Source organism: Crinia signifera, chromosome 4 (assembly GCF_055691185.1).
Source record: "Crinia signifera chromosome 4, ASM5569118v1, whole genome shotgun sequence".
Lineage (NCBI taxonomy): Eukaryota > Metazoa > Chordata > Amphibia > Anura > Myobatrachidae > Crinia > Crinia signifera.
The window spans coordinates 280424329-280451725 of record NC_139220.1 but is presented as its reverse complement, the minus strand read 5'-3'; the positions used below and the strand labels follow the sequence as shown (position 1 = coordinate 280451725).

General features: G+C 46.8%; 1 protein-coding gene across 1 annotated transcript in view; it reads left to right on the top strand.

Moving 5' to 3' along the window:
- The window catches only part of LOC146073068 (disintegrin and metalloproteinase domain-containing protein 28-like), a 58334-nt gene extending 43797 nt beyond the window's left edge, over positions 1–14537 (top strand). Inside the window, exons 11-18 of the mRNA XM_083180246.1 lie at positions 536–713; positions 3411–3500; positions 7929–8124; positions 9491–9557; positions 9659–9800; positions 10799–10879; positions 11943–12018; positions 13247–14537. Of these exons, the coding sequence (XP_083036372.1) occupies positions 536–713; positions 3411–3500; positions 7929–8124; positions 9491–9557; positions 9659–9800; positions 10799–10879; positions 11943–12018; positions 13247–13278 (862 nt within the window). The 3' untranslated portion in view covers positions 13279–14537. The remainder of the gene's footprint in view (positions 1–535; positions 714–3410; positions 3501–7928; positions 8125–9490; positions 9558–9658; positions 9801–10798; positions 10880–11942; positions 12019–13246) is intronic.
- The last annotated feature ends 12860 nt before the right edge of the window (positions 14538–27397 follow it).

The following is a 27397-nucleotide window of genomic DNA, read 5'->3' as shown; positions in this document are numbered from 1 at the left end:
TTTCATGTAATGGGGGCGGGGCTTAATGACGTCACGGTAAAGCCCCGCCCCCAAAACTCGTAATGGAAGATTCCTCTCCGGGCTTCTCCCGGAGAGGATTTTTTTAAAGTCGGCAACCCTGATGTACATCCCCCTGTAACTGTGCCTCTTTCCTTACGGTTATACCCCCGTCTCCAGGATGCTATGTACATCCCCCCCTGTAACTGTGCCTCTTTCCTTACAGTTATATCCCTGTCTCCAGGATGCTATGTACATCCCCCTGTAACTGTGCCTCTTTCCTTACGGTTATACCCCTGTCTCCAGTATTCTATGTACATCCCCCTGTAACTGTGCCTCTTTCCTTACGGTTATACCCCTGTCTCCAGTATTCTATGTACATTCCCCTGTAACTGTGCCTCTTTCCTTACGGTTATACCCCTGTCTCCAGGATGCTATGTACATCCCCCCTGTAACTGTGCATCTTTCCTTACAGTTATACCCCTGTCTCCAGGATGCTATGTACATCCCCCCTGTAACTGTGCATCTTTCCTTACAGTTATAAGCCTTCGCACACTTTCAGTTCCTGCAGTCACCAGCACTATGAACGTTTTCTCCGGAACCAAATGCCCCTGTGTATGACAGACGTGCCAGAGAAAAATGATATCCTGTCTACCCCCGTGTGTGGAAATGGATTCACTGAAAGAGGAGAAGAATGTGACTGTGGCACAAAGCGGGTAAGTAGGCCTGGTTACACATGCTCCTCATGAGGGCATCCCTGCTACAGTATATATATATATATATATATATATATATATATATATATATCATAGGCTTATTCATTACCTGTCAGGGGGCAATTATTCAGTACTAATACTAATCCTTCCATAGCTCAGAGCTGACACCCATTGCTGGTCTGTGTATGGGATAATAGTATAGCTAAAAAAAATAGCATTTTTGTATGTTGGAAAAATCACAAGAAACCCTGGAATCCTTAGATTACTTGGGTATGATAGTCTTTGTAGAACTACAATCACATTCATGCCCTGGCATATGGACTCTGCTAGGAGGTATACTGCCACACAGATTAATGGTATTTAAGAAAAAGTCTGTAGCAAACTTATGAATTAGGGGTGTGCACCAGGCACTTTTCTGGTTTTATGTTTGGATCTGGATCTCCTTTCATGTTTTGGACCACCCTTTCGGGTTTTGGTTTTAGGATCTGAATTAAAATCACAGAATTTGGGTTTATTTTGTTCCTATGCTATCAATTTCCACTAATTTCCAGTCTATTCTGAACACCTCACACCTCACAATAGTTTTTAGGCCAAAAGATTGTACTGATACGACACACTTAGCATTACCCCTGTACTGATACGGCACACTTAGCATCACCCCTGTTCTGATACGGCACACTTAGCATTACCCCTGTACTGATACGGCACACTTAGCATCACACCTGGACTGATACGACACACATAGCAGCACCCCTGGAGTGATACGGCACACATAGCATCACCCCTGTACTGATACGGCACACTTAGCATCACACCTGGACTGATACGACACACATACAGATGTAGCAGGCCTTATCCTTGCTGGCGATCCGCCAGCAGCATGCTGCTGGCGGATCGCCAGCAACACGGCGCCGCTATCTGACTGTGACGCGCACACGTCCCCCACGCACGCGCGTCACAGTATCCGGGCGATGGGGCGGCGAGGGCGGACGCATTACTGTCCGCCTCCCGCTCCAGGGGCAGGGGGGGGACCCGAGGAGGCTACGGGGGGGGTGCGGTCGCCCGGTGTGGGCACCGGGCAACCGAGGGCAGCACCGTCGGAAGGGGACGCGCGCACGCGTCCCCTTCCAGCATACAGATGGCGACGGGGCAGGGGATGGCGACGCCATCGCCATCCCCTGCAAAGATGAATCCCGACCCATCTGTAGCAGCACCCCTGGAGTGATACGGCACACATAGCATCACCCCTGGACTGTTACGACACACTTAGCGTCACCCCTGTACTGATACGGCACACTTAGCATCGCCCTAGGACTAATACGACACACACACTTAGCATCACCCCTGGAGTGGTACGGTACACATAGCAGCACCCCTAGACTGATACAAAACACTTAGCATTACCCATGGACTGATACAGCACACTTAGCATTAGGCGGCAGGCATGGCTCAGCCCAGGAATTATATGGCACAGATGATGGCACTCCTCATATGATACAGCACACATGGAGGCACACATGGAATGATACGGCACAGATGGCAGCACCACTGGACTGAGACCTCAGACATGGCGGCACACATGGAATTATATGGCACACATGGCGGCACTCTTCAAATAAAAAACAAAAAGATAACTTTTTTTTTTTAAAGAAAAAATGGCAGCTCTCCAGGAACTATACAACTGATTTAGCAGCACCCAGATATTATATGACACACTTGGTCAACCCAGAAATTATATGAGACACTTGTCTCACCCCTGAAATTATATGCAGCACCCCTGGACTGATATTGGGCAGCCCTGAAAAGTATGAAAAAATGACAAAAATATAAATTAAACAAAAATGACAGTACACTGATGTGTGGCCAGGTTGTATAGGGCGCTATAACAGAGCATAACACATTCATTTCATTAAATATTGCTAGACATAATAGGGGGTTTGCAAGCAGTAGGGGGGTATATAACAGGAATCAGCAGGCATAAGGGGGTATATAGTAGCAATCAGCAGGCATAAGGGGGTATATAGTAGCAATCAGCAGGCATAAGGGGGTATATAGTAGCAATCAGCAGGCAGAAGGGGGTATATAGTAGGAATCAGCAGGCATAAGGGGGTATGTAGTAGCAATCAGCAGGCATAAGGGGGTATATAGTAGCAATCACCAGGCAGAAGAGGGTATATAGTAGGAATTAGCAGGCATATGGGGGTATATAGTAGGAATCAGCAGGCATAAGGGGTATTTAGTAACAATCAGCAGGCAGTAGGGGGTATATAGTAGGAATCAGCAAGCAGTAGGGGGTATATAGTAACAATCAGCAGGCAGTAGGGGGTATATAGTAACAATCAGCAAGCAGTAGGGGGTATTTGGTCGGAATCAGCAGGCAGTAGGGGGTATTTGGTCGGAATCAGCAGGCAGTAGGGGGTATTTGGTCGAAATCAGCAGGCAGTAGGGGGTATTTGGTCAGAATCAGCAGGCAGTAGGGGGTATATAGTAGGAATCAGCACATAGGAGGGGGTATATAGTAGGAATCAGCAGGCAGTAGGGGGTATATAGTAGGAATCAGCAGGCAGTAGGAGGTATTTGGTCGGAATCAGCATGCAAAAGGGTGTCAAAACTGTCAATGGTAGGAAAGGCTGGCGATAGACAGCTATAGATAATGAATAAGCATTGTGTAACCAGCCATTGCTGTTGTATTTACAGGAATGCACCAATAAATGCTGTGATGCCGCCACCTGCAAACTAAAACAAGGTGCTCAGTGTGCAGAGGGGGAATGCTGTTCTAACTGTCAGGTGAGTAATGTATACAACATAGGGGGTGATTCAGGCCTGTTCGCTAGGCTGCATATTCGGAGCATACTGAGCAGGCTAACGTCACCCGCCGCACACACCCCCTCCGCCAGAATTCCTTCCCTACGCTGCGAGTGGATGTATACACTTACAAATCCACTCGCAAGCGCCCACACAGAGGGAAAAAATGTTGATGGTTGCTCACTTTTTCCTCTGTTTGCAGCCGAAAGCCCAGGACTTCATGTGCCGTCAGCCGGCCGCCTCGAAAAGTCAGGGAAACGCCGTATTCCCTGGCACCATTTTTTGTGGACACACCCATGAAACGCCTGGTGTCCACCTGCCTGTCAATCAGGCAGCAAGTGCTCCGGTGAAAGAAAGTATCACCGAAGGTGCTCGCAGCAACAGATTGCACATTAGCGCCTATGTGCGTGCCTGGAAAAGGTCAGAGCTGACGTCGGAGACATACCTTATATACGACTGAGAATGCCAGCGGTATATCAGACACACCCAGAAAATGCCATGCTTCCATGCCGAAATGCCGGCTTCTTGTCAGTCAAACTGCGGCTGCATTGCAATTGCTATCTGTTCACATTTTCGACCACAGATGCGCAATGCAAACGCTGCATATGCACAGTGAGCAATCCATCTTGTATTACACCCCTTGTGCGCTCTGTGCAAACAATCTCCTATGTCCTGTGGTGTATGTGCAGAGGGTGTTATCAACCACAGGCTTCACCGGGTGTGGTGACATCGGGTGCACATTACTCACATTGCGTTACTGAAGCGCTGTCACACCCAAAAGGGGCATTGCTGAATAGAAAGAGGTGGGGCCATGGGGGGAACTCTGTTCTGTTACTCCATGGTCCCGCACTACAGCACCTGGTTTCTGTCACTGCAGAAGTGCCACCGCACGCACACACATCCCACACCCCACCCCCAACCCCCAGTTATTTTCTGGGTACTTGTGTATTATCACGGCGCCCGATTTGACTACGTACGCAAACGTAGTCAAATCTCATCGCATGCCATTTTACCCGTTATAATAGCATTTAATGTACTATACCATTAAATGACATATAGGGGGGAATTTACTAAAAGAATTTTTTAAAAAAATAGGTGTATTTTTATCCAGAAATACACTTATTTTTTACATTTACTATCCCGAAAATACGGCAATTTGTATTCGTATTGATGTGCTATCAATACGAATACGAATTGCCGTATTTTCGGGATTGTAAATGTAAAAAATAAATGTATTTCTGGATACAAATACACTTATTTTTTACAAATTTCCTTTAGTAAATTTCCCCCATAATGTAATTTATTTACGCTCCCCCCCCCTCCCGCCCCAGTATCGACGTCATCCCGAAGCGTGGCGAGCGGCAGCGGGACGCGTCCGGCCGACCTTTTCATACCCCCACTATCCACGTCAGCGTGGAGTTCATTTTATATAGTGTGGCGAGCGCAGCGAGCCCCGTGAGGGGACGCGTATTATGTACATGTATTACGTGTCCCCTCACGGGGCTCGCTGCGCTCGCCACGCTTCAGGGGGTATATAGTAGCAATCACCAGGCAGAAGGGGGTATATAGTAGGAATTAGCAGGCATATGGGGGTATATAGTAGGAATCAGCAGGCAGTAGGGGGTATATAGTAGGAATCAGCAGGCAGTAGGGGGTATTTGGTCGGAATCAGCAGGCAGTAGGGGGTATATAGTAGGAATCAGCACATAGGAGGGGGTATATAGTAGGAATCAGCAGGCAGTAGGGGGTATATAGTAGGAATCAGCAGGCAGTAGGGGGTATTTGGTCGGAATCAGCATGCAAAAGGGTGTCAAAACTGTCAATGGTAGGAAAGGCTGGCGATAGACAGCTATAGATAATGAATAAGCATTGTGTAACCAGCCATTGCTGTTGTATTTACAGAAATGCAACAATAAGTGCTGTGATGCCGCCACTGGCAAACTAAAACAAGGTGCTCAGTGTGCAGAGGGGGAATGCTGTTCTAACTGTCAGGTGAGTAATGTATACAACATAGGGGGTGATTCAGGCCTGTTCGCTAGGCTGCATATTCAGAGCATACTGAGCAGGGTAACGTCACCAGCCGCACACCCCCCCTCTCTGTTCTGTTACTCCATGGTACCGCACTACAGCACCTGGTTTCTGTCACTGCAAAAGTGCCGCCGCACGCACACACATCCCACACCCAACCTCCAGTTATTTTCTGGGTACTTGTGTATTATCACGGCGCCCGATTTGACTACGTACGCAAACTTAGTCAAATCTCATCGCATGCCATTATTGTATGGCATGCGATGCGATTTTACCCGTTATAATAGCATTTAATGTACTATAACATTAAATGACATATAGGGGGGAATTTACTAAAAGAAATTTGTAAGAAAATAGGTGTATTTTTATCCAGAAATACACTTATTTTTTACATTTACTATCCCGAAAATACGGCAATTTGTATTCGTATTGATGTGCTATCAATACGAATACGAATTGCCGTATTTTCGGGATTGTAAATGTCAAAAATAAATGTATTTCTGGATACAAATACACTATATTTTTACAAATTTCCTTTAGTAAATTTCCCTCATAATGTAATTTATTTACGCCCCCCCCCCCCCCCCCCCCCCAGTATCAACGTCATCCCGAAGCGTGGCGAGCGGCGGCGGGACGTGTACGACCTTTTCATACCCCCACTATCCACGTCAGCGTGGAGTTCATTTTATATAGTGTGGCGAGCGCAGCTTCAGGCTTGCCACACTATATAAAATAAACTCCACGCCGACGTGGATAGTGGGGGTATGAAAAGGTCGGACGGACGTGCCCCGCCGCCGCTTGCCACGCTTCGGGATGACGTGGATAGTGGGGGGGGGGGCAAAATAAACGACATTATAAGTCATTTAATGATATAGCACATTAAATGCCATTATTGTATGTGCAAATCAGAACATTAAAAAGATAGGGTGCGATAAAAAATTGCGGTACTTGTGTAATATCTGTGCGCCCGATTTTTGATCGGGTCGGAAAAATCGCGTCTATCACATAGCATAGCGACCAAATCGCATGCGATGCGATCTACACGATTTTCCATAGGATTCAATGTTAAAATGGTCCTGTTCATTTCCCCACTATCCAAGTGGGCATAGAGTTGATTTTATATAGCGTGGCGAGCGCAGCGAGCCACCGAGCCCGAAGCATGGCGAGCACAGCGAGCCCCGTGAGGGGATGCGGAATACATTTTAAGTAATCCGCGTCCCCTCGCGGGGCTCGCTGTGCTCACCACGCTTCGGGCTCGGTGGCTCGCTGCGCTCGCCACGCTATATAAAATCCAAGTGGGCATAGAGTTGATTTTATATAGCGTGGCGAGCGCAGCGAGCCACCGAGCCCGAAGCATGGCGAGCACAGCGAGCCCCGTGAGGGGATGCGGAATACATTTTAAGTAATCCGCGTCCCCTCGCGGGGCTCGCTGTGCTCGCCACGCTTCGGGCTCGGTGGCTCGCTGCGCTCGCCACGCTATATAAAATCGACTCTATGCCCACTTGGATAGTGGGGAAATGAACAGGACCATTTTAACATTGAATCCTATGGAAAATCGCGTCCATCGCATCGCAACACATCGCATGCGATTTGGTCGCGATGCGATGGGCGCGATTTTACCGGAAAATCGCGTCCATCGCATCTGATTGTATGCCTTAAGTTAAGGCATCGGGCGCCCAGATATTACACAAGTACCAAAATCGCATCCCATCGCATGGCATACAATAATGGCATGCGATGCGATGGGATGCGATTTTTTATCGCACCCTATGTTTTTAATGTATTCACTGACAGCGAGCAGTCAATACATTACATACAAAAATCGCATCGCATCGCACCACATGCCATACAATAATTTCACTACCCTGAAAAGCCCACTAAGCAAATGCCGTAGTGGGCATTTGTATAGTGGGCTATTCAGGGTAATACACAAGTACCATTTTCTGTTACAATCTGTGTGGTTGGTGAGTATGATGAAAAATGGGGAAAGACTTTTCCGGTGATTGTCGGGAACCTGGATGGTGGGATGTTGACTTCACCCCGCAATGCTGCCACAGAAGGTGTGATCCCTGCACTGTGCAGATTAGAGATGGGCATAGTGGCTCACTAAAAACACTGCTGCACATTTGATTGCTCAGTGAAAACTTCTTTTGAACGGTTCACTGGCTCACAAATGAATAGGATTCATACAGTTCAATACCTCTAAGCTACCATGTGGCACTGATATTGTCAAGTGCAAGAAGAAGTAAAGAATGACAATTCACCTTTTAGTGAGCAACAGCTCACTCGCTCTTTCAAAAGACCCGTTCCAAAGATCCGGTTCACTCGCGAGCGACCCATCTCTAGTGCATGATTCACATCCATGTCATTATTTCTCACCAGCTGAAGAAAGCAGGATCTGTGTGCAGAAAGGCCAAAGATAAATGTGACTTGTCCGAAATGTGTGATGGAAAGTCCAACAGCTGTCCCTCCGATCGCTTCCTGGTCAACGGATCTCCATGTAGCAATGGGCAAGGGTACTGCTATAATGGTAGATGTCCCACACACAGGAGTCAGTGTGAGAAATACTGGGGGCCAGGTGAGTACTGAAAATCCATACACACACTTATAAATATCCTCACATGTGTTTCTACCCTCCCACAGGTGCCTTCATTACTAAGAGGCTAAATATAAAAGTTGTGTATGTACTAATTATTAATTATGTAGTCTAAGCCTGTAGTTCTGGGAGGTGATCTGGAAAACAGTCATGAGTTACCTTTATGACTATAAAGTCCTGGCATACAGTATTAGCATCCAACATCTAATTGTCAACTGTAGATTGTATACTGTTGGCTTTGTGTTGTACAATAATGGAACAGAAGAATACTTGTTAATACTTTAGTATACCTCTGGGTGGTATTGGAGAATGTGCAGGTGGGAGGAGTGCGGGCATGGCAGTGTGGTTATGAGATGTGATTGGCATCTCCCTGCCCTGCCAACCAATGCTCAATGCTATAATAAAGATTGTTTTATATTTATTACCCTCTGTCTATCTCTTCACTGGCTCCCCATTCCTTTCCGAGTTCTCTTTAAACTCCTCACCACCACCTACAAAGCTCTCTCCTCCTCCACCGCTCCTTACCTCTCTTCACTGATCTCTATCCACACTCCCTCCCGTCCTCTTCGCTCCATCACTGACCGCCGACTGACCTCTCACCTAATCACCTCCTCCCACTCCCGTGTCCAAGACTTCTCTCGCGCTGCCCCCCTGCACTGGAACAACCTCCCGCCACCCATCAGGCTTTCTGATTCCCTTACCTCCTTCAAGCGCTCCCTCAAAACCCACTTTTTTCGACTAGCCTATCCCTCCTCCTAACCTCTTTTGATCCTCTTATCCTGCCTCCGTTCCCCTCCGTTCCTACCTATCCTATTGTTTTTCGTTCGTCCACCCACCTATTTTTAGTATGTTAACTCTTATGAGTAGGGCCCTCCTTCCTCACGTACTCACCCTACCTCTTTACCTCACCAGTGCTCCCTCCTGTCCTGTTCTTCCCTTCCTCTACTTCATCTTCAGTCTCCTCGACAATTTTGACACCTACTTCTGAACTGATGCTGATTTTAGTTCTACCAGCTATACCCCTATTTATACTGTATTTTTCAACACACCCTGTACGTTACCTCGTCATTTTTTTTGTTTGCTATGTACGGCGCTGCGGACACTTTGCGGCGCCTTATAAATAAACGTACTACTACTACTACTACTACTACTACTGAAGCTTGCGCCCTTCTCTGTTCTTCCTATATCCTGTTCAATTACTGACCCATGGTGGGTCTGTGGAAGTGGCTGCAGTAAGACTTTCTGTGGGAGGAAAGAGTGGATTTCCATTAACCCTGTACACTGAACTCTAACTCTTTAATTAATATATATATATATATATCATTTATTTATTTCCTTTGTAAATTAGGGTCTGATGCAGCAAATGGTGACTGCTATTGTCAGCGTTCTGGAAGACGTATTCCTTGTGCAGCCAAGTAAGTACAGCCGGGGATCATATGTGAAGGTTCTGTGGTCCAGAGTTATGTCTCAGGGACTTAGTGCACATGTCTAACCGCTGTCATCTCTATGTATCTAGGTATAACAAATGCAGTGTCCTCTACTGCAAGGGGGGCACTTCTACACCCATCCTAAATGTTCGTTATTATAAACTTTCACCAAAGTGTAAAGCCATAAATCTGTGGCAATTGGAGAACGGAACAAGCTGTGGAAAAGGACGTGTGAGTACTGCTGGATAATGTTTTGATTACATGAACCTGAATGTACAGATGTGTCCATGTGCATCATTGCTGCAAGGACAGCGCTCTCGGGGTGGAATGTACCAAGCAGCGGCTGTATATTCTACTTCCCAACATGCCGATGCCATTGCTCATCATATACGCAATGAGCAATGCAGAGGGCAGCTCTCCCGATAAGAGCTGCCCCTTGCGAACCCCGTGTCTGCCTGGACTTCCAGATCTGTGACCCGGTAGTCCCTCTCCACATGTGCAGAGACACCATAGGCTTCTATAGGGTTACATTAGATAGAGCTGGTGCTTAGGACATCCTGCCCTTGATAAGAGTTGTCTTTTGCCGTGTGGGGACTTCCAGATTTAGAGCACGGGAGTACATCTGCGCATGCATTGAGTGACACACATGCAGCAGGGGGTGATGGGAAGGATTAGAATGGATCTCTCTCCGGGGGAATGATGAAAGGCTTCTATAGGGTAACACAATCTACAGATATGTCACATTCTGGAGCTTGGTGCATATGTGAGAAGTGGTCAAGCATCCCATCCAAAGTACCAACCAATCAGCTCCTGACATTTTTAAAGTACATGCTGTAAAATGATAGCTAGAAGCTGATTGGATGGTACTTTATCTCACTGTATGCACAAGAGTCAGTGTCATCAGCATATTTTTGCCAGTCAGCTGTGGACGTAATTGCAACTGCAAATACAACCGCATCCGCCTCTGAATCAGGCCATCTGTTGAGCGCAGGCCAGGCTGCAGCAGAAGAATGGTTGCACCAGAAAGACTCCAAGACACTGATAGGCTTGTTTCTGAATTTATGCGTCATTTACATAATTTAACCCATGATGCCTTTTGCATTTCTTAATTGACTTCTGAAAAAATACAAAGTGGCCTGGCAATGCTACTGCAGTGTTCTTTTAATGAATGTTGGCCATGAACAAGTCTCATTAATTCATCACGTTGAATAATAATTTTCTTTTTCCAGGTGTGCAAAAACCGGAAATGCGTCCTTATAAAAACTGCGTACAGGGCTACAGGTTGCTCTGCCAAGTGCCCAGGACATGGGGTGAGATTCGGGTGTACAAACTGTAATTCATCATTAGTTCCATTCTGTCATTTAACTCTAAACCAGTTCTGCGCCTCTGATTTCAATATTTAGTTTGGGAGATCTGGGATAGAACAAAGCATATAAAATAACACACCGAGAAGTAATGAAAGAGGACAGGGGCAGTAAGTAGGTAGCACTGTGTACAGGGACTAACGCTAACGTTTGTAGATGACACAATGAAATAATCCTATGGGGTTGGACTAAGGCAACTGGGGCAGCTGTACTAAGCAGCAGGATTTAATGAGCAGATTCTGCATATATGGCACTGAAGGATCACGTGTGGCTTGCAGTTCCACATCGATGCTGTATATCGGTTTATGTAAGGGGGTGAGATGGGTGCCACTACAGGAGACACCCCAGGCAGCCAAATACTACTAATGCCCCTAAGAGAGAACTATCTCCCTGAAGTGGAGACGGGCAGGGAATCCGCTTCCTGCTCTCACCATCAGATGGAGCTCCTGTTCGCCAGCCTGTACCAGCTCGGTAGATCTAGCGATAGTTCAGGCTGGCTGACATGCGCTCCATATGTATCTGATTACCATCTTAGCCTACTCCTATCTAAAGCTGTGTACGCAGAATAATTTGGCCAGGCAATTTTGACTAGATAGTAAAATGGCCTAGAAGGTTAGCCAGAATGGCCTTGTGTGTACACTGCTGGTGATAGCGATGCGAGGACCCGCGGTGTCGAAATCGCCGGGCAAATAGACCAAGCAGGCAAGTCAATTTTGACTAGCCGCCGCACACAGTGTATTTGGCCTTACACACGGACTAAGCAGCTAAGGATGGCAGGCCGCGTCTACATCTTGATTTTGACTAAGCCAAATCGATTACTCAAAATCGCCCAACCCGAGACTGTGTGTGCATCCCTTAACAAGATACATCTCTTTGTCTTCATTATTCTCAGTCTGTTTATATTTCCCAAAGGCCATCTTGTTTGCTTTCACAGTACTGGCTACTCCTTTCGCAAACCACAATGTCCTCCTTATCCTTGTACTTTTTCTATACCTTCTTCTTCCTGCAGGTTTGTGACCATGAATTGCAGTGCCGGTGTGAGGAAGGCTGGGCACCTCCCAACTGCAAAACCAGAGCTAATTCCAGTAAGTGGATATTGGTTGTCCGATACTTAGGTGTAAGGAAGATGATTAACTATTATCCAATCAGCAGTAGAGATTTTCCCACCAGGAACAAAAGGTAGCTCCTGCTGGGGGTGGCATGGTAATAAGTAAAAATAGAAAAGAAAAACTAAAATTTATGTATCAATGGAAAAACACCTGTGGATAAAAGTGCGGGATGCCGGAAGAGGTTTTTTTTTTTAAATTGGCAATAATTTACAAGGCAAAAGCTTTTCTCAGTTTAATAAATTGACCCCTATAGTCCTTTAGGAATAGAATGAATCTTTTGCTATAAACGGTGATTTCGGAGTAACAGATTTCTGAGATTTTTTTCTATTTTTTTTTTTTTTTTATCGATACACGTTACTTAGTATTGTAAGAATCCACTAGATTTATTTATGCTAAATGGGAGAGCTGCAGTGTAGATACATAGCCAAGAGGGAGCTGTAAAGGGGCCTGTTTGGATGGATAGATAAGTAGGTATATGAACTAAATTAACTTATCTAGAAATAACGATACAGACCACTGAAATGCCATTAAAATCGTTCAACCGTTATTTATTTATAATACTTATTATATGGTGGCAATAAGAAAGAATGGCCAGATCAACAGTGACATTTTGACTTAATGCCGCTACACATGTCCAAGACATGACTTTATTTAACTCATTGGCTATGCCATTAAATGCTGGGTCTCCATCTCTCTCCCCAATACACAATAATAGGGCCAGCCAGTCAGCCAAGCCCAATGTACCCCGGTAAGGTAATACAATGTATTGGGCAAAGAGCGCACCCCCCCAAACAGCAGCGCAATAGCCACTGTAACTGCCGTTCTTTCCCGCCACACACTGGCCCAGCAGGAGTCGGTGCTGCCACCATACTCTAAAAACTTACCTCAACACCCTGGCCTGACTAAGCACTAACCAACGCAAACCAAGCTATCTAGCACTCTAAAAATGCTTTCTAAAAATAAACAAACTCACTCATCAGGTCTAAAAAACTGGGCGTCCTGAAAACGAATACGTGGGTGGGAGACTACTGCACCACCAAAGAACTCTCCTTCCAACAACTTTATATAGTTAAAGAATATTACAGTTTAGTGATATTTTAAGTTTTAAACTAAATGAACAACAGACTTGACGATTGCCTGGGTCATGTGACTGTAACCCCTCTCCACGTGGATGATGTGACAATTAGTTTTTTAATTATTTCAGGATTTGAAACCCAACGTGAGAAGATGATTTGAGTTCTGCACCACAGATGAAGCCTTCATTTATACTAATGTTTACAATTGTATTACTATTTTATTGCTATTTATATTATTATCTTTATTATTATTATATTATTAAGATTGTTGTATTGTATGTATGTTTATATGCCATTATAAGTAGAATATGGTGAACCTTTGGCTTGACTGCCAGACATTCCAGGAGAGTAGTCGTCATACAGACAGGGCCAATGCAAGGCACCTCAGCGCCCCAGGCGTGCAGGGGGGTAGCGAGGGCTGGGGGATGTGGCTGCCACCCAGCCGCTCCACTGGGTGATGCTGCCACCCCATCGCTTACCCGCACCACATTGGGGTAGGTGGTCATGCTGGTTTGCTCCGGCGCATGGCCCATGAGAGGGGGTGCAGGGTCGGAGCAAGCCAGCAGCAGCACCACGACCACTCCCCCCCCCCCCCCCATGGTGCGGGTGAGCGGTGGGACTCAACTGGCTTTTGGGGTGGTATTGTGCCGCCGCTGACCTGCTCCCAAGTTCCGCCCTCCAGTGCCGACACCCCCAGGCAAATGCCTAAAGCTGCCTAGTGGTGGCGCCGGCCCTGCATACAGAGCTTCTGTGAGATGGTCTATAAAAACATGGTTTTCTTCCAGGCAAAGGCTTGCATGGCACTGAATATGTGCAGGGGCAGGGGACAGGTTTCTCCTTAGCTACTGTACATATTTGGCATGCGCAAGACAATAATGCCACACACGCACAGTGAGTTTTCTGCCGTGTTCAGTACTGCTGTGAGTACACATCTACAAATACTTAAGACTTCAGATGCAGATGGATCAATTGCATATATATTGCTGTCTCAATAGAAGGCTATGCGGACACCATTGGAAGCAATGGAAAACCCTTTTCCATAAAAAAAAAGTCTGAAGAAAGGGATTATCACTGCTTGATAAATAGACTCCATCAGTGTATATAGGGCCTAATTCAGCTTCAGTTGTAGTTTTGCGAAGATTCGCAAAAACCACAACTGCCGGTAGCAGCATGCAGGGAGCTGCCCATTGCAGGACAGGGCCGCCTCACATGTAGAGTCCCTCTATGTGATGTGACCACAAGACTTTGCAGTCAAAGCTCTATTATATAAGTGCTTCACTATACAGCAAAGCGCTCACATATTAGGCTAGCCCTCTTGCTACTCAGCCTAGCTGCAAAGCCGGTCCAGTGCGGCCATGTTTTGGGTCGCAGCAGCTGTGTGAAGTCACGCAGTCACCACGTCCACCCCCATTCAAGTAAACCCCCCCCACACACAAAAAAAAAAAGGTCCGGACACGCCTGTGTTGTCCAGGTCCAGAACACCCCTAGACAATGCCAATTCCCCCCCTTGTCCTGTAGATTGTGGTTGCATTTTCCGCATGCGACCACAGATTGCCGGTGCGCCGACTACTGAATTAGGCCGAAAGTCCATAGAGTTGGAGGGCATTGCATTGAGTGTCAGAAAGTAATGTTTCTTCTAATCTACTTACAATCTACAAGTTATTTTTACACCAGTGATTTTTTCATTTTTCAGCTTTACAAAGTTATATTTGGGCTAGTACAGCTATTGTGTATTTGTTTCCATGCACACCAGACATGTAACCGATAGAGAATTACTGTGAACCTGTTTCTTGAATCGCTGTTTATCATCCTAAGAGGGAGCTATTACTCTATCTATCTATCTATCTATCTATCCATATCTATATATATATATATAACCTTGTTTGACAAATACATATTTATTCATAATAAAAATTTGCACTTTTTTTGTTTGTTTTTGTTTAGTTAAAAGTCTATTCTATTCACAGAGCGCCTCATGAGGCCACAGGACAAGAAAGTAGCGCTCAACATATGTGACGACAAGTGAATAGAATAGATTACACAATTACAATTTAATTGCACATAAATGTTACACTAATAAAATAAAAGGACATGACAGCAAGACTTGGGACCTTAAAAATGGGAGCCTTATAGATATATAACCTGCGCTGGGCCAATGGTTCGCTGGGTGCCGTTGGAGGTTCACAATCCACATAGAAGCTTGTTTTACTTTAGCAAGTCCTCTCTAGAATACAGTTTACATCTAGAAGGTGGTGATGACAGGGCCGGTGCTACCACTAGGAAGCTTTAGGAAGCTGCCTAGGGTGCTGGCCACTAGAGGGCGCCCCTTTACTGTGATTAAATGTAATCAAAATCTGTGTGTGTAAATTAAGTATTTTAGTGGCCTTATACGGCCTACACACATGCCGATATTAAGGCATTTTCTAAGCGATTTTGCTTAGTTTTGCAAAGTCGCTTAGCAAATGCCCTCACATCGGTGTATGTGTGGGGGCTGTATCGGCATCCGTGCGCGTCCCCGTGCGTCTTTATCGGTGGCCGAGATTGATGGACAGTGTCCATCAATCTCGGCATCGGCAGTGTTCTCCCACTGGAGAACACTGGCGCTGTCCGCTCGCTTAGCACACAGAGCTGACAGCTCGCTCTGTGTGTGGGCTGTCAGCTCTGTGTGCTAGGCGATAGCGGCGCAGCACAGCCCGACCTAGCATAGCTAGGTAGCCCTGCACACATCGGCATGTGTGTAGGGCCCATTAGCTGGTCCTATGAGAGCCTGTCACTTTGCCCCCAGCACATTTTGCACACCCAAATGCTGTTAGCCAGGCCCGGGAGCAGTCACTGCATGTAATTGCTGGGCTCAGCTTCCAGCAGCAGCCGCAGTCATGAGGCTTGTGTCCCTGCACTTCTGCTTCCTAGGAATGGCCATCAATGATTTGAAATCATCGATGGTTTGTGGCTGATGTTGATTAATTTTCCATCGATGTGGGAGAACCAGATGGCTTCCCTACATCGATGGCACAGGAGAAGTGATGTTTCGGTACTCTTTACCTAGCACGGCGCCCACGATTTTTATCGTGGGCATCGCAGGTAAAAAAATTGCGGGCATCGCGGCCATTGAATGCACTAAAAATCAGGTGCGACGCGACCGACGCGATGCCCGCGATTTCCCATAGGGATCAATGTTAAATTTCTCAATTGACCCGATTTTACTGTTCAATGCATCAATGGACCCGATTTTTCCATAGGAAACAATGTTAAATGGCCCACAGAGGCCAAATAGCCACCCTGAAGTGTGAAATGGCCCCCACAATTGTTAACGCCACCCCACGATCAACGTCAACCCGAAGCGTGGCGAGCGCAGCGGTACGCGTCCTACGACCTTTTCATTCCCCCACTATCCACGTTGGCGTGGAGTTGAGAATAGAATAGTGAGGCGAGCGCAGCGAGCCACCGAGCCCGAAGCGTGGCGAGCGAAGCGTGGCGAGCGGACGCGGATACCTTCAGAGGTAAACGCGTCCCTTCGCGGGCTTCACAGGTATCCGCGTCGCCACGCTTCGGGCTCGGTGGCTCGCTGCACTCGCCACACTATTCTATTCTCAACACCACGCCGACGTGGATAGTGGGGGTATGAAAAGGTCGTAGGACGCGTACCGCTGACCCTCGCGGGCTCGCTGCGCTCGCCACGCTTCGGGTTCACGTTGATCGTGGGGTGGCGTTAACAATTGTGGGGGCCATTTCACACTTTAGGGTGCCTATTTGGCCTCTGTGGGCCATTTAACATTGTTTCCTATGGAAAAATCGGGTCAATTGAGGCATTGAACAGAAAAATCGGGTCAATTGAGAAATTTAACATTGTTCCCTATGGGAAATCGCGGGCATCGCGTCGGTCGCATCGCACCCAATTTTTAAGTGCATTCAATGCCCGCAATGGCCGCGATGGGCGCCGTGCTAGGTAAAGAGTACCGATGTTTCTTTTTTTTTTAAGGAGTCGGGACATGGAGCATAGCTCCGCCCACAACACCCAGAAGCCCCGCCCCCACATTCTGATTGGGCCACAGGCCATTTAGTCAAATATAATGGATAGCTAAAACTATCGAACTGCCCCCCCTCCGGCTGCGGGTGGGACAGCGGGACAGGACCCGCTGAAATCGGGATTGTTGGGAGGTATGTGGTAGCTCCGCCCCCCTCCACCACAAGCTCCTAAAGAGACCCTGCCTGAATGTACAGAAAAGGTGACTGGCACATACTGTATGTATTTGATAGAGGTGGCTGGGTGCAGGGTTGGTTTTACGTGATGTGTGTTGGGGTAAGTGCAGAGCTGGAGAACGTGTGTTGGGGAGAGTGTAAGGGGACATGTCTATTTCCTAGTGGGCTAAAGGAACTTGTCCCTCTAGCCACTGTTATTTAGCCCATTCAATACAATTAGGATATTTCCTAATGAGCTAAAGGACAGGTCCCTCTATTCACACTGATTTAGCCTATTCAAAAAAATTAGGCTGTTTCTTAGTGGGTTAAAGGACATGTCCCTCTATCCACTTTGATTTAGCCCATTCAACAAAACTAGGCAATTTCCTAGTGGTCTAAAAGACTTACTTAACCCCTTCCCGACCGGGCGTTTTTTGTTAATTTTTTTTTTATTTCCTCCTCGCGTTCAAATAAGCGTAACTTTTTTAATTTTCCGGCTATATAGACACATGAGGGCTTTTTTTGCGGGACAAGTTGTACTTTTTAATGGTACCATTTACTATACCGTATAATATTCTGGGGAATCAGGAAATAATTCAATGTGGGGTAAAAAGGAAAAAAAACGCAATTCCACAATTTTGCGCTGGTTACGTTTTTTTTGGAGTTCATAGTTCGTTTAAAATGATGGGTTATCTTTATTCTATGGGTCGTTACGATTCCGGTGATACCAAACTTATATAGTTTTCGTTACGTTTTACCACTAAAAAAAAAATAGAAAATTTTACGTTTTTTCTAATTTGCGTCGCATCGCCATGTTCTGCGGCTTATAACTTTTTTATTTTTCCACCTACGGACCTGGGTGAGGGCTCATTTTTTGCGGGCTGAAGTGTACTTTTTAATTAATACCATTATGGGATATGTGCGACTTTCTGATCTCTTTTAGTTACATTTTTTTGGGTAGGCGATGCGACCAAAAAACGTAGTTTTGACGTTGGGAATGTTTTTCCGTTTACGCCTTTAACCGTGTGGGATAACTAATGTTATATTTTAATAGATCGGACTTTTAGGAACGCGGCGATACCAAATATGTTTAATTTTTTTATTTTTTATTTATTTTTATTTGTGAAATGGGGAAAGGGGGGTGATTTGAACTTTTAATATTTTTTTTGTTTTTTTTTTTAAACTTATTTTTTATTTTTTTTTACTTTTACTACAAGGCCCCCTAGTGTACTTGACCACTAGGGGGCGCGATCGCCTGTAATAGGTTCAGCCATAGAGCTCTATGGCTGAACATAGTGATTTTCAGCACTTCCTATTACATCCTGCCTCAGGCAGGATGTAATAGGAATGCTGACACGGCCAGCACAGAGGTCTACATTAGACCCCTGGCTGCCATGGCAACCGATCGGCACCCTCCGATCTCGCCGCGGGGGGCCCCGATCGGCGCCGGAGGGGGGCGCCCCCCCTCCGATCAGCTATTTAAGCACTGCGTGCGCTTTGCCCGCGGTGCTTAAAGGGTTAAACGGCCACGATCGGCGAACTCGCCGCTCGTGGCCGTGAGAGCAGGTACCTGGCTGTAATATACAGCCATTACCTGCTCTCTTTCAAGCCAGCTCACTCCGTGAGCTGGCTTGATTCCCCCGCAACCGACTCATGACGTATATATACGTCATGTGTCGGGAAGGGGTTAAAGGACCAGGTCCTTTAGGCCACATGTTTCTAGCCCATTTTGCATAAATAGGCTAAATCCTAGTGGGAAAAAATGACCTATCATTTTACAAGACACTTATGTAAAGGACAAGGTCCTTTAGACCACACATTTCTAGCCCAAATCCTAGTGGGTAAAGGGACCTCATTTTAGGATCAACTTGTGTAAAAGACCAAGTCCATTTGGCCAGTGGTGTAACTTGGGCACCACAGCCCAAACATTGGTATGGGAGAGCCGGCACTGACCTCTTCACATAGGTGTGGGCATGGGGGGGGGGGGCGGGTTGTGTGCACAGGCACACCTTGAATGTTGAACGCATCCACACACAAACCATGTTTTCTTTCCTAATGTTAATACACCAGACTTGCAGAAGGGAAGTGCGAGGTGAAGCCATCAGCCACACTCCTCTAGGTGGAGAGCTTATGGGCATGTAGGTATAGTAGGATCTCTAGGACCAGTGGTGTCAAGGGGTGCGAGGAAAGTTCGTTACCGCTGAGTGCCACACTGCCAGCAAGTGTGGATCCATGGCAGGAACCGGTTATGTGACTAGCTTGGTTGGCACAGATGAGGAGAAGCAAATCAGCTGTAGTCATGGGGGACCAGTGAGGCAGTGGCGGAACTACCATGGGTGCAGGGGGTGCAGCTGCTATGGGGCCCGGTGGCTGGGGGGGCCCGATGGACAGCAGGCACCACCCTGCACCATGCTTACAATCTTTATTATTTTATTAAGAGTGCCGCTGCAGCCTGTAGGAAGGCTGAAATTCACGCAGGAGAGTAGGAAGAGCCGGAGGGGAAGTTGGAAGAGGACGCACCCACGCTGTCACTGACACTGGCTGCTATGAGGGAGGAGCCTTGGCTTGTCTGACCTTTGGCATGTCAGTGGCCAGCGAGGGAAGACTCCTGCAGGTGACGACATGCGCAGACGCGGTGGTGGCTGGCTGTGTCCAGAGCGGTACAGCCCCCCCCCCGCCAGCAGCCGCTGATATACCCGCTGGCTGCCGCCGCCAATACCCTGCCAACCCCGCCGGCTGCCGTCACCGATACCCTGCCCCCCCCCCCCCCCGCGCTGGCCGCCGATACCTCCGGCTCCTCCTCCGGCCGCCGCTAATACCCTGCCCCCCCCGCTGGCTGCCGCCGATACCTCCAGCTCCTCCGGCCGCCGCTGATACCCTGCCCCCCCGCTGGCTGCCGCCGCCGATACCCTGCCCCCCCCCCCCCCCTTGCTGGCTGCCGCCGATACCTCCGGCTCCTCCTCCGGCCCCCGCTGATACCCATGCCCCCGCCAACAATATCTCTAGCCCCCCCAGGGACAGGGGCAGGAAACCTTTAGTCAAGCAGATCGGGTAATGGTCTGAGAGACAAACTTTTAGAGACAGCGCAACTGCATGTTGAATTTGCCGCTGTCTGAACTAATCACTGCTCGCAGTCACTCCTGATTGGCTGTGAGCTGTGATTTGCTTCAGGAGAGCGGCAAATTAAAAATGCCGCAGTTCTGTCTCTACAAGTTTGTCTTCCAGCCAAGTCCCCAATCTGCTTGACTCAGAGTCCTAGGAGCAGCAGCAGCAGCGGTCTCCTGCATCTCAGGAGCTTTGTATATGGATCCATGGTCTCCTGCCAAGCCTGTCATTGGGCCTGAGACACCAGTCCCATTTTGTCCACCTCCTGATGGTGGCCCTGCAGCAGCACGCCCGTCGCCCCCCCCCTCCCACTCCCTCTATTGTCCCATAATTAAATGGACCCCCCTGCTCCAACATGTGCTGCCCAGCAGTAAGGCGATAGTCCAGAGGCCTCTCGTAATCCCGCACCTGTGAAGCAGAGAGGAGCCGTGACGCCTGAGGCGCAGCATGGGACAGAAGAAGAAAGAAGGAGGGTAAGTTCGTAATTGCTTTATGAGTCAGAAGGGGGTTATAGGGTGTGTCGCATAATGTGTAATGGGCATTGCGGTGTGTCACATAATGTGTAATGGGCATTGCGGTGTGTCACATAATGTGTAATGGGCATTGCGGTGTGTCCCATAATGTGTAATGGGCATTGCGGTGTGTCGCATAATGTGTAATGGGCATTGCGGTGTGTCCCATAATGTGTAATGGGCATTGCGGTGTGTCGCATAATGTGTAATGGGCATTGCGGTGTGTCGCATAATGTGTAATGGGCATTGCGGTGTGTCGCATAATGTGTAATGGGCATTGCGGTGTGTCCCATAATGTGTAATGGGCATTGCGGTGTGTCGCATAATGTGTAATGGGCATTGCGGTGTGTCACATAATGTGTAATGGGCATTGCGGTGCGCCGTGTAATGGGCATTGCGGTGTGTCACATAATGTGTAATGGGCATTGCGGTGCGCCGTGTAATGGGCATTGCGGTGTGTCACACAATGTGTAATGGGCATCGCGGTGTGTCACACAATGTGTAATGGGCATTGCGGTGTGTCACACAATGTGTAATGGGCATTGCGGTGTGTCACATAATGTGTAATGGGCATTGCGGTGCGCCGTGTAATGGGCATTGCGGTGTGTCACACAATGTGTAATGGGCATCGCGGTGTGTCACACAATGTGTAATGGGCATTGCGGTGTGTCACACAATGTGTAATGGGCATTGCGGTGTGTCACACATGGGCATTGCGGTGTGTCACATAATGTGTAATGGGCATTGCGATGTGTCACAATGTGTAATGGGCATTGCGGTGTGTCACATAATGTGTAATGGGCATTTCCCTTTTTTAGAATGTGTGCGTTCTTTATTTTTAAAATATCTTTTGGAGGGGCCCATTTTTACTGTTCCCAATACTGGTGTGCACTGTTAGAGACCAGAGTTGGGGGGGGGGGGGGCATTATACATTTTTGCTATGGGGCCCACAAAGTTCTAGTTACGCCTCTGCAGTGAGGCACTGAATAACGGGTGATTGGGATGCGCTGACTGAAGCACCACAGACACAGGGAATAGAACAAGCTGTGGATGCTACTGAAAAAGGTGTGGTTGCGTACAACAAGCGGTGGGGGCAAGGGAGGGGACATGGAGGCTAGAAGAGAGGAAGTGAAATAAAGACAAGAGAGTACAAAAAAACAGGAGAGGTTACAGAAAGGAAAACTGTCAGAAAGGACACATATATTGGCACATTTAGGTAGAAGAGGCACAGACAAAGGATCTGAGAGGCAGAAGAGGAACACATAGTCAAAACAGTGAACAGTCAAGGTCTCCGTTAAGGCCCCCATACCCATAGGCGAATCTAGGGGGTGGTCTGGGGGTGCACAGGACCACCCATTAGCCCATTTTGTAGCTGAGGGATGGGGCTTTCCAACGAGCCCAGCCCCGTGTCTCTAGCCCCCTGGGAACCGGAGATACTGCCAGGCAAAGCTGGAACATTTTCCCTATAGGATAACATGGAACCCGCTAATTCCGACCCGCACCCAGTTCAACAGCTGCCAGTTCCCCCTTCGGCATCACTGAAGCTCGGGGTTGATGTCAGTCAAACCCAAATCGCCGGGCCTTCAATCTGATACCAGGCTGGATCCATATGGGTTAATTGGTTCCAGGGATATTGAGGTTAAACCGTTTTTTTTCTTTCATTTCCTAAATGTAATTTCATGACTGTTTATGTTCTTTGAGGGCAGATTTCTCTGGAACCAAACAGCCCAGTTTCACGGGACCAAACGTCATTTGAAGCCAACTCAAAAGTTCTTCAATATGATACTGGTCTCATGTAAATGGGTCAGTTGGTTCCGAAGATATAGCTTGTTGGTTAAAGGGGTGTAGGGAGAGGGGAGTGTTTGTCTCTCCCCCTCACACCAGAAAATGCAGGGACTAGGCTGGTGTATAAGGGGTCAGCCTGGGAATGTCCCTGCATGATCCTGGTACCACATTCCCGGGTAAATCCCTGCATTTTCTGTTGTGAAAGGGGTATTATTTCAAACAGCCGTGACCTGCAGTGCTCTGAATACAGCCGGGCAGCCCCCTGCTCTCTGCCCAGCTGTCAATGACTGTCACCCCTGCAGCTTCCGCTCCAATTCTTCTCCCCGCTTTCACCTTAGCCCGCCCCCCTTTAATCATGTGGTGCCGGCGCCCGGTGTGCTCCCCCGACGTCACGCACAACAGCGCGCATAATATTTCAAATGTCCACTCGGCTAGAGGGGACACCAGGAGGGGAGTGGGAGCATGCTCTGCGCTGCGCTCTGCTCTGCTCCTCTCCCCATAGAAGCAGCTGCACCGCTCTCCATCTCTCCCTGCAGCAGCAGCGAAGGCTCATATAAAAATTTACAGTAAGTGGCACTTTTGGGGGCATTGCTTAAGGGATGCTACAAGTGGCAGTATGTGGGGGCATTACGCATAATGTGTGGCTTAATGTGTAAGGGGCATTACGTTGTGCAGCATCATGTGTAAGCGGCATTATGTGTGCAGCATCATGTGTAATGGACATTATGTGTGCAGCATCATGTGTAATGGGTACTATGGTGCGCGGCATCATGTGTAATGGGTTCTATGGTGTGTGGCATCATGTGTAATGGGTACTATGGTGCGCGGCATCATGTGTAATGGGTACTATGGTGTGCGGCATCATGTGTAATGGGTACTATGGTGTGCGGCATCATGTGTAATGGGTACTATGGTGCCATCAAGCAAGAACCCCCTAGCAATGAGCACGTAGGTAAGCAGCACATATGTGGCAAATATGTAATGGGCATTACGGTTTGTTATATAGTATGTAATGGGCATCATGATGTGTGGCACAATGTGTAATGGGCATTATGGTGTGTGGCCTAATGTGTAATTGGCATGACGGCGTGTGGCATTATGTGTAATGGGTATTACGGAGTTTGCTAAAATGTGTAATGGGCATTACCGTGTATGGTCTAAAGTGTAATACCACACCCCTTTTTGTGATGCCACACCTCCTTTCCATGGGACCACGCCCCCTTTTTGACGCGCGGCTGCGCCGCGCAAAGGTCCCCCTGCTGTTATATCTAGTTCTGGGACCACCCATTACCATAATTCTAGATTCGCCTATGCCCATACCCTATATGATGTTGGCATGATTTCACCTGATTCCAGCAGATTAACCCCTTCCTGACAGAGCCAGTTTTTGCGTTCCTGACAGAGCCCTTTTTTTCAAATCTGACATGTCTCACTTAAGTGGGGATAACTTTTTTTTGCTTTTACTTATCCCAGTGATTTTGAGATTGTTTTTTCGTGACACATTGTACTTCAAATTAGTGGTAAATTTGGGTCGATACAGTCTGTGTTTTTTTGTGAAAAATACCAAAATATCGTGAAAAAATGGAAAATTTAGCAATTTGCAAAATGTAAAATTTTCTGCTTGTGAGACAAATAATCATACCACTCAAAATAGTTAATAACTAACATAGACCATATGTCTACTTTATGTTTCCATCATTATTTCAACTTCCTTTTCATTTTTTTGGACACTAGGAGGCTTACAATATGAATAGCAAATTCTCAAATTTTCAAGAAAATTTCAAACACTGATTTTTTTAGGGACCAGTTCAGTTCTGATGTGACTTTGAGGGACTTGTATGTGAGACACCCCCATAAATGATACCATTTCAAAAACTGCACCCCTCACAGTATTCAAAACAGCATTTTGGAAGTTTGTTAACCCTTTAGGTGTTTCACAGGAATTAAAACAAAGTGTAGGTGAAATTTCAAAATTTCATTTTTTTTGCAGATTTGCAATTTTAATACATTTTTCTAAGGAACACAGTACATTTTACTAGAGAAATGTGACTAAAAATTGATTCCCCCAATTCTTTTGTTTTCATAAATATCCTATATGTGGCCCTAGTGTGCACGTTGACCAAACCACAGGCTTCATAATAGAAGGAGCACCTACTTGATTTTGGAGCCTCCTTTTTATGAGATTATTTTTTAGGCACCATGTAGGTTTCTAGGCACCATAAGATGCTAAAATTTAGGAACCCCCCCACAAGTCACCCCATTTTGCAAACTACACCCCTCGGGGAATTCATCTAGGGGTATAGTGTACATTTCAAACCCCCAGGGGTTTCACCAATTTTGATACAAGTGGGCAGTGAAAATGAAAAAATACATTTTTTTACACAAAAATGCAGTTCTGGCTCAAAATTTTTCATTTTCACAAGGAATGAAGGAGAAAAAGCACCCCAAAATCTGTGCCCCAATTTCTCCCGAGTACGGCAATGCCTCACATGTGACCAAAAAATACCAGTTGGGTGCATGGCAGGACTCAGAAGGGAAGGAGTGATTTTTGGATTTTGCAGCACAGATTTTGGTGGAATGAATGGTGGGTGCTATGTTGCACCAATACAGTGGAACCCCCCCACAAGTCACCCCATTTTGCAAAGTACACCCCTCAGGGAATTCATCTAGGGGTATAGTGTACATTTCAAACCCCCAGGGGTTTCACTAATTTTGATACAAGTGGGCAGTGAAAATGAAAAATTAAATTTTTTTACACAAAAATGCAGTTCTGGCTCAAAATTTTTCATTTTCAGAAGGTATGAAGGAGACAAAGCACCCCAAAATCTGTGCCCCAATTTCTCCCGAGTACGGCAATGCCTCACATGTGACCAAAAAATACCATTTGAGTGCATGGCAGGACTCAGAAGGGAAGGAGTGATTTTTGGATTTTGCAGCTCAGATTCTGGTGGAATTTTGGTGGGTGCTATGTCGCATTAGCAAGACCCCCCAAGCACCAATACAGTGGAACCCCCCCACAAGTGACCCTATTTTGCAAACTACACCCCTCAGGGAATTCATCTAGGGGTATAGTGTACATTTCAAACCCCCAGGGGTTTCACCAATTTTGATACAACTGGGCTGTGCAAATGAAAAATTACATTTTTTTACACAAAAATGCAGTTCTGGCTCAAAATTTTTCATTTTCAGAAGGTATGAAGGAGAAAAAGCACCACAAAATCTGTGCCCCAATTTCTCCCGAGTACGGCAATGCCTCACATGTGACCAAAAAATACCAGTTGGGTGCATGGCAGGACTCAGAAGGGAAGGAGTGATTTTTGGATTTTGCAGCTCAGATTCTGGTGGAATTTTGGGTGGTGCTATGTCGCATTAGCAAGACCCCCCAAGCACCAATACAGTGGAACCCCCCCACAAGTCACCCCATTTTGCAAAGTACACCCCTCAGGGAATTCATCTAGGGGTATAGTGTACATTTCAAACCCCCAGGGGTTTCACCAATTTTGATACAACTGGGCTGTGCAAATGAAAAATTACATTTTTTTACACAAAAATGCAGTTCTGGCTCAAAATTTTTCATTTTCAGAAGGTATGAAGGAGAAAAAGCACCCCAAAATCTGTGCCCCAATTTCTCCCGAGTACGGCAATGCCTCACATGTGACCAAAAAATACCATTTGGGTGCATGGCAGGACTCAGAAGGGAAGGAGTGATTTTTGGATTTTGCAGCTCAGATTCTGGTGGAATTTTGGGTGGTGCTATGTCGCATTAGCAAGACCCCCCAAGTACCAATACAGTGGAACCCCCCCACAAGTCACCCCATTTTGCAAAGTACACCCCTCAGGGAATTCATCTAGGGGTATAGTGTACATTTCAAACCCCCAGGGGTTTCACCAATTTTGATACAACTGGGCTGTGCAAATGAAAAATTACATTTTTTTACACAAAAATGCAGTTCTGGCTCAAAATTTTTCATTTTCAGAAGGTATGAAGGAGAAAAAGCACCCCAAAATCTGTGCCCCAATTTCTCCCGAGTACGGCAATGCCTCACATGTGACCAAAAAATACCAGTTAGGTGCATGGCAGGACTCAGAAGGGAAGGAGTGATTTTTGGATTTTGCAGCTCAGATTCTGGTGGAATTTTGGTGGGTGCTATGTCGCATTAGCAAGACCCCCCAAGCACCAATACAGTGGAACCCCCCCACAAGTGACCCCATTTTGCAAACTACACCCCTCAGGGAATTCATCTAGGGGTATAGTGTACATTTCAAACCCCCAGGGGTTTCACCAATTTTGATACAAGTGGGCAGTGAAAATGAAAAATTACATTTTTTTACACAAAAATGCAGTTCTGGCTCAAAATTTTTCATTTTCAGAAGGTATGAAGGAGAAAAAGCACCCCAAAATCTGTGCCCCAATTTCTCCCGAGTACGGCAATGCCTCACATGTGACCAAAAAATACCAGTTGGGTGCATGGCAGGACTCAGAAGGGAAGGAGTGATTTTTGGATTTTGCAGCACAGATTTTGGTGGAATGAATGGTGGGTGCTATGTTGCACCAATACAGTGGAACCCCCCCACAAGTCACCCCATTTTGCAAAGTACACCCCTCAGGGAATTCATCTAGGGGTATAGTGTACATTTCAAACCCCCAGGGGTTTCACCAATTTTGATACAAGTGGGCAGTGAAAATTAAAAATTACA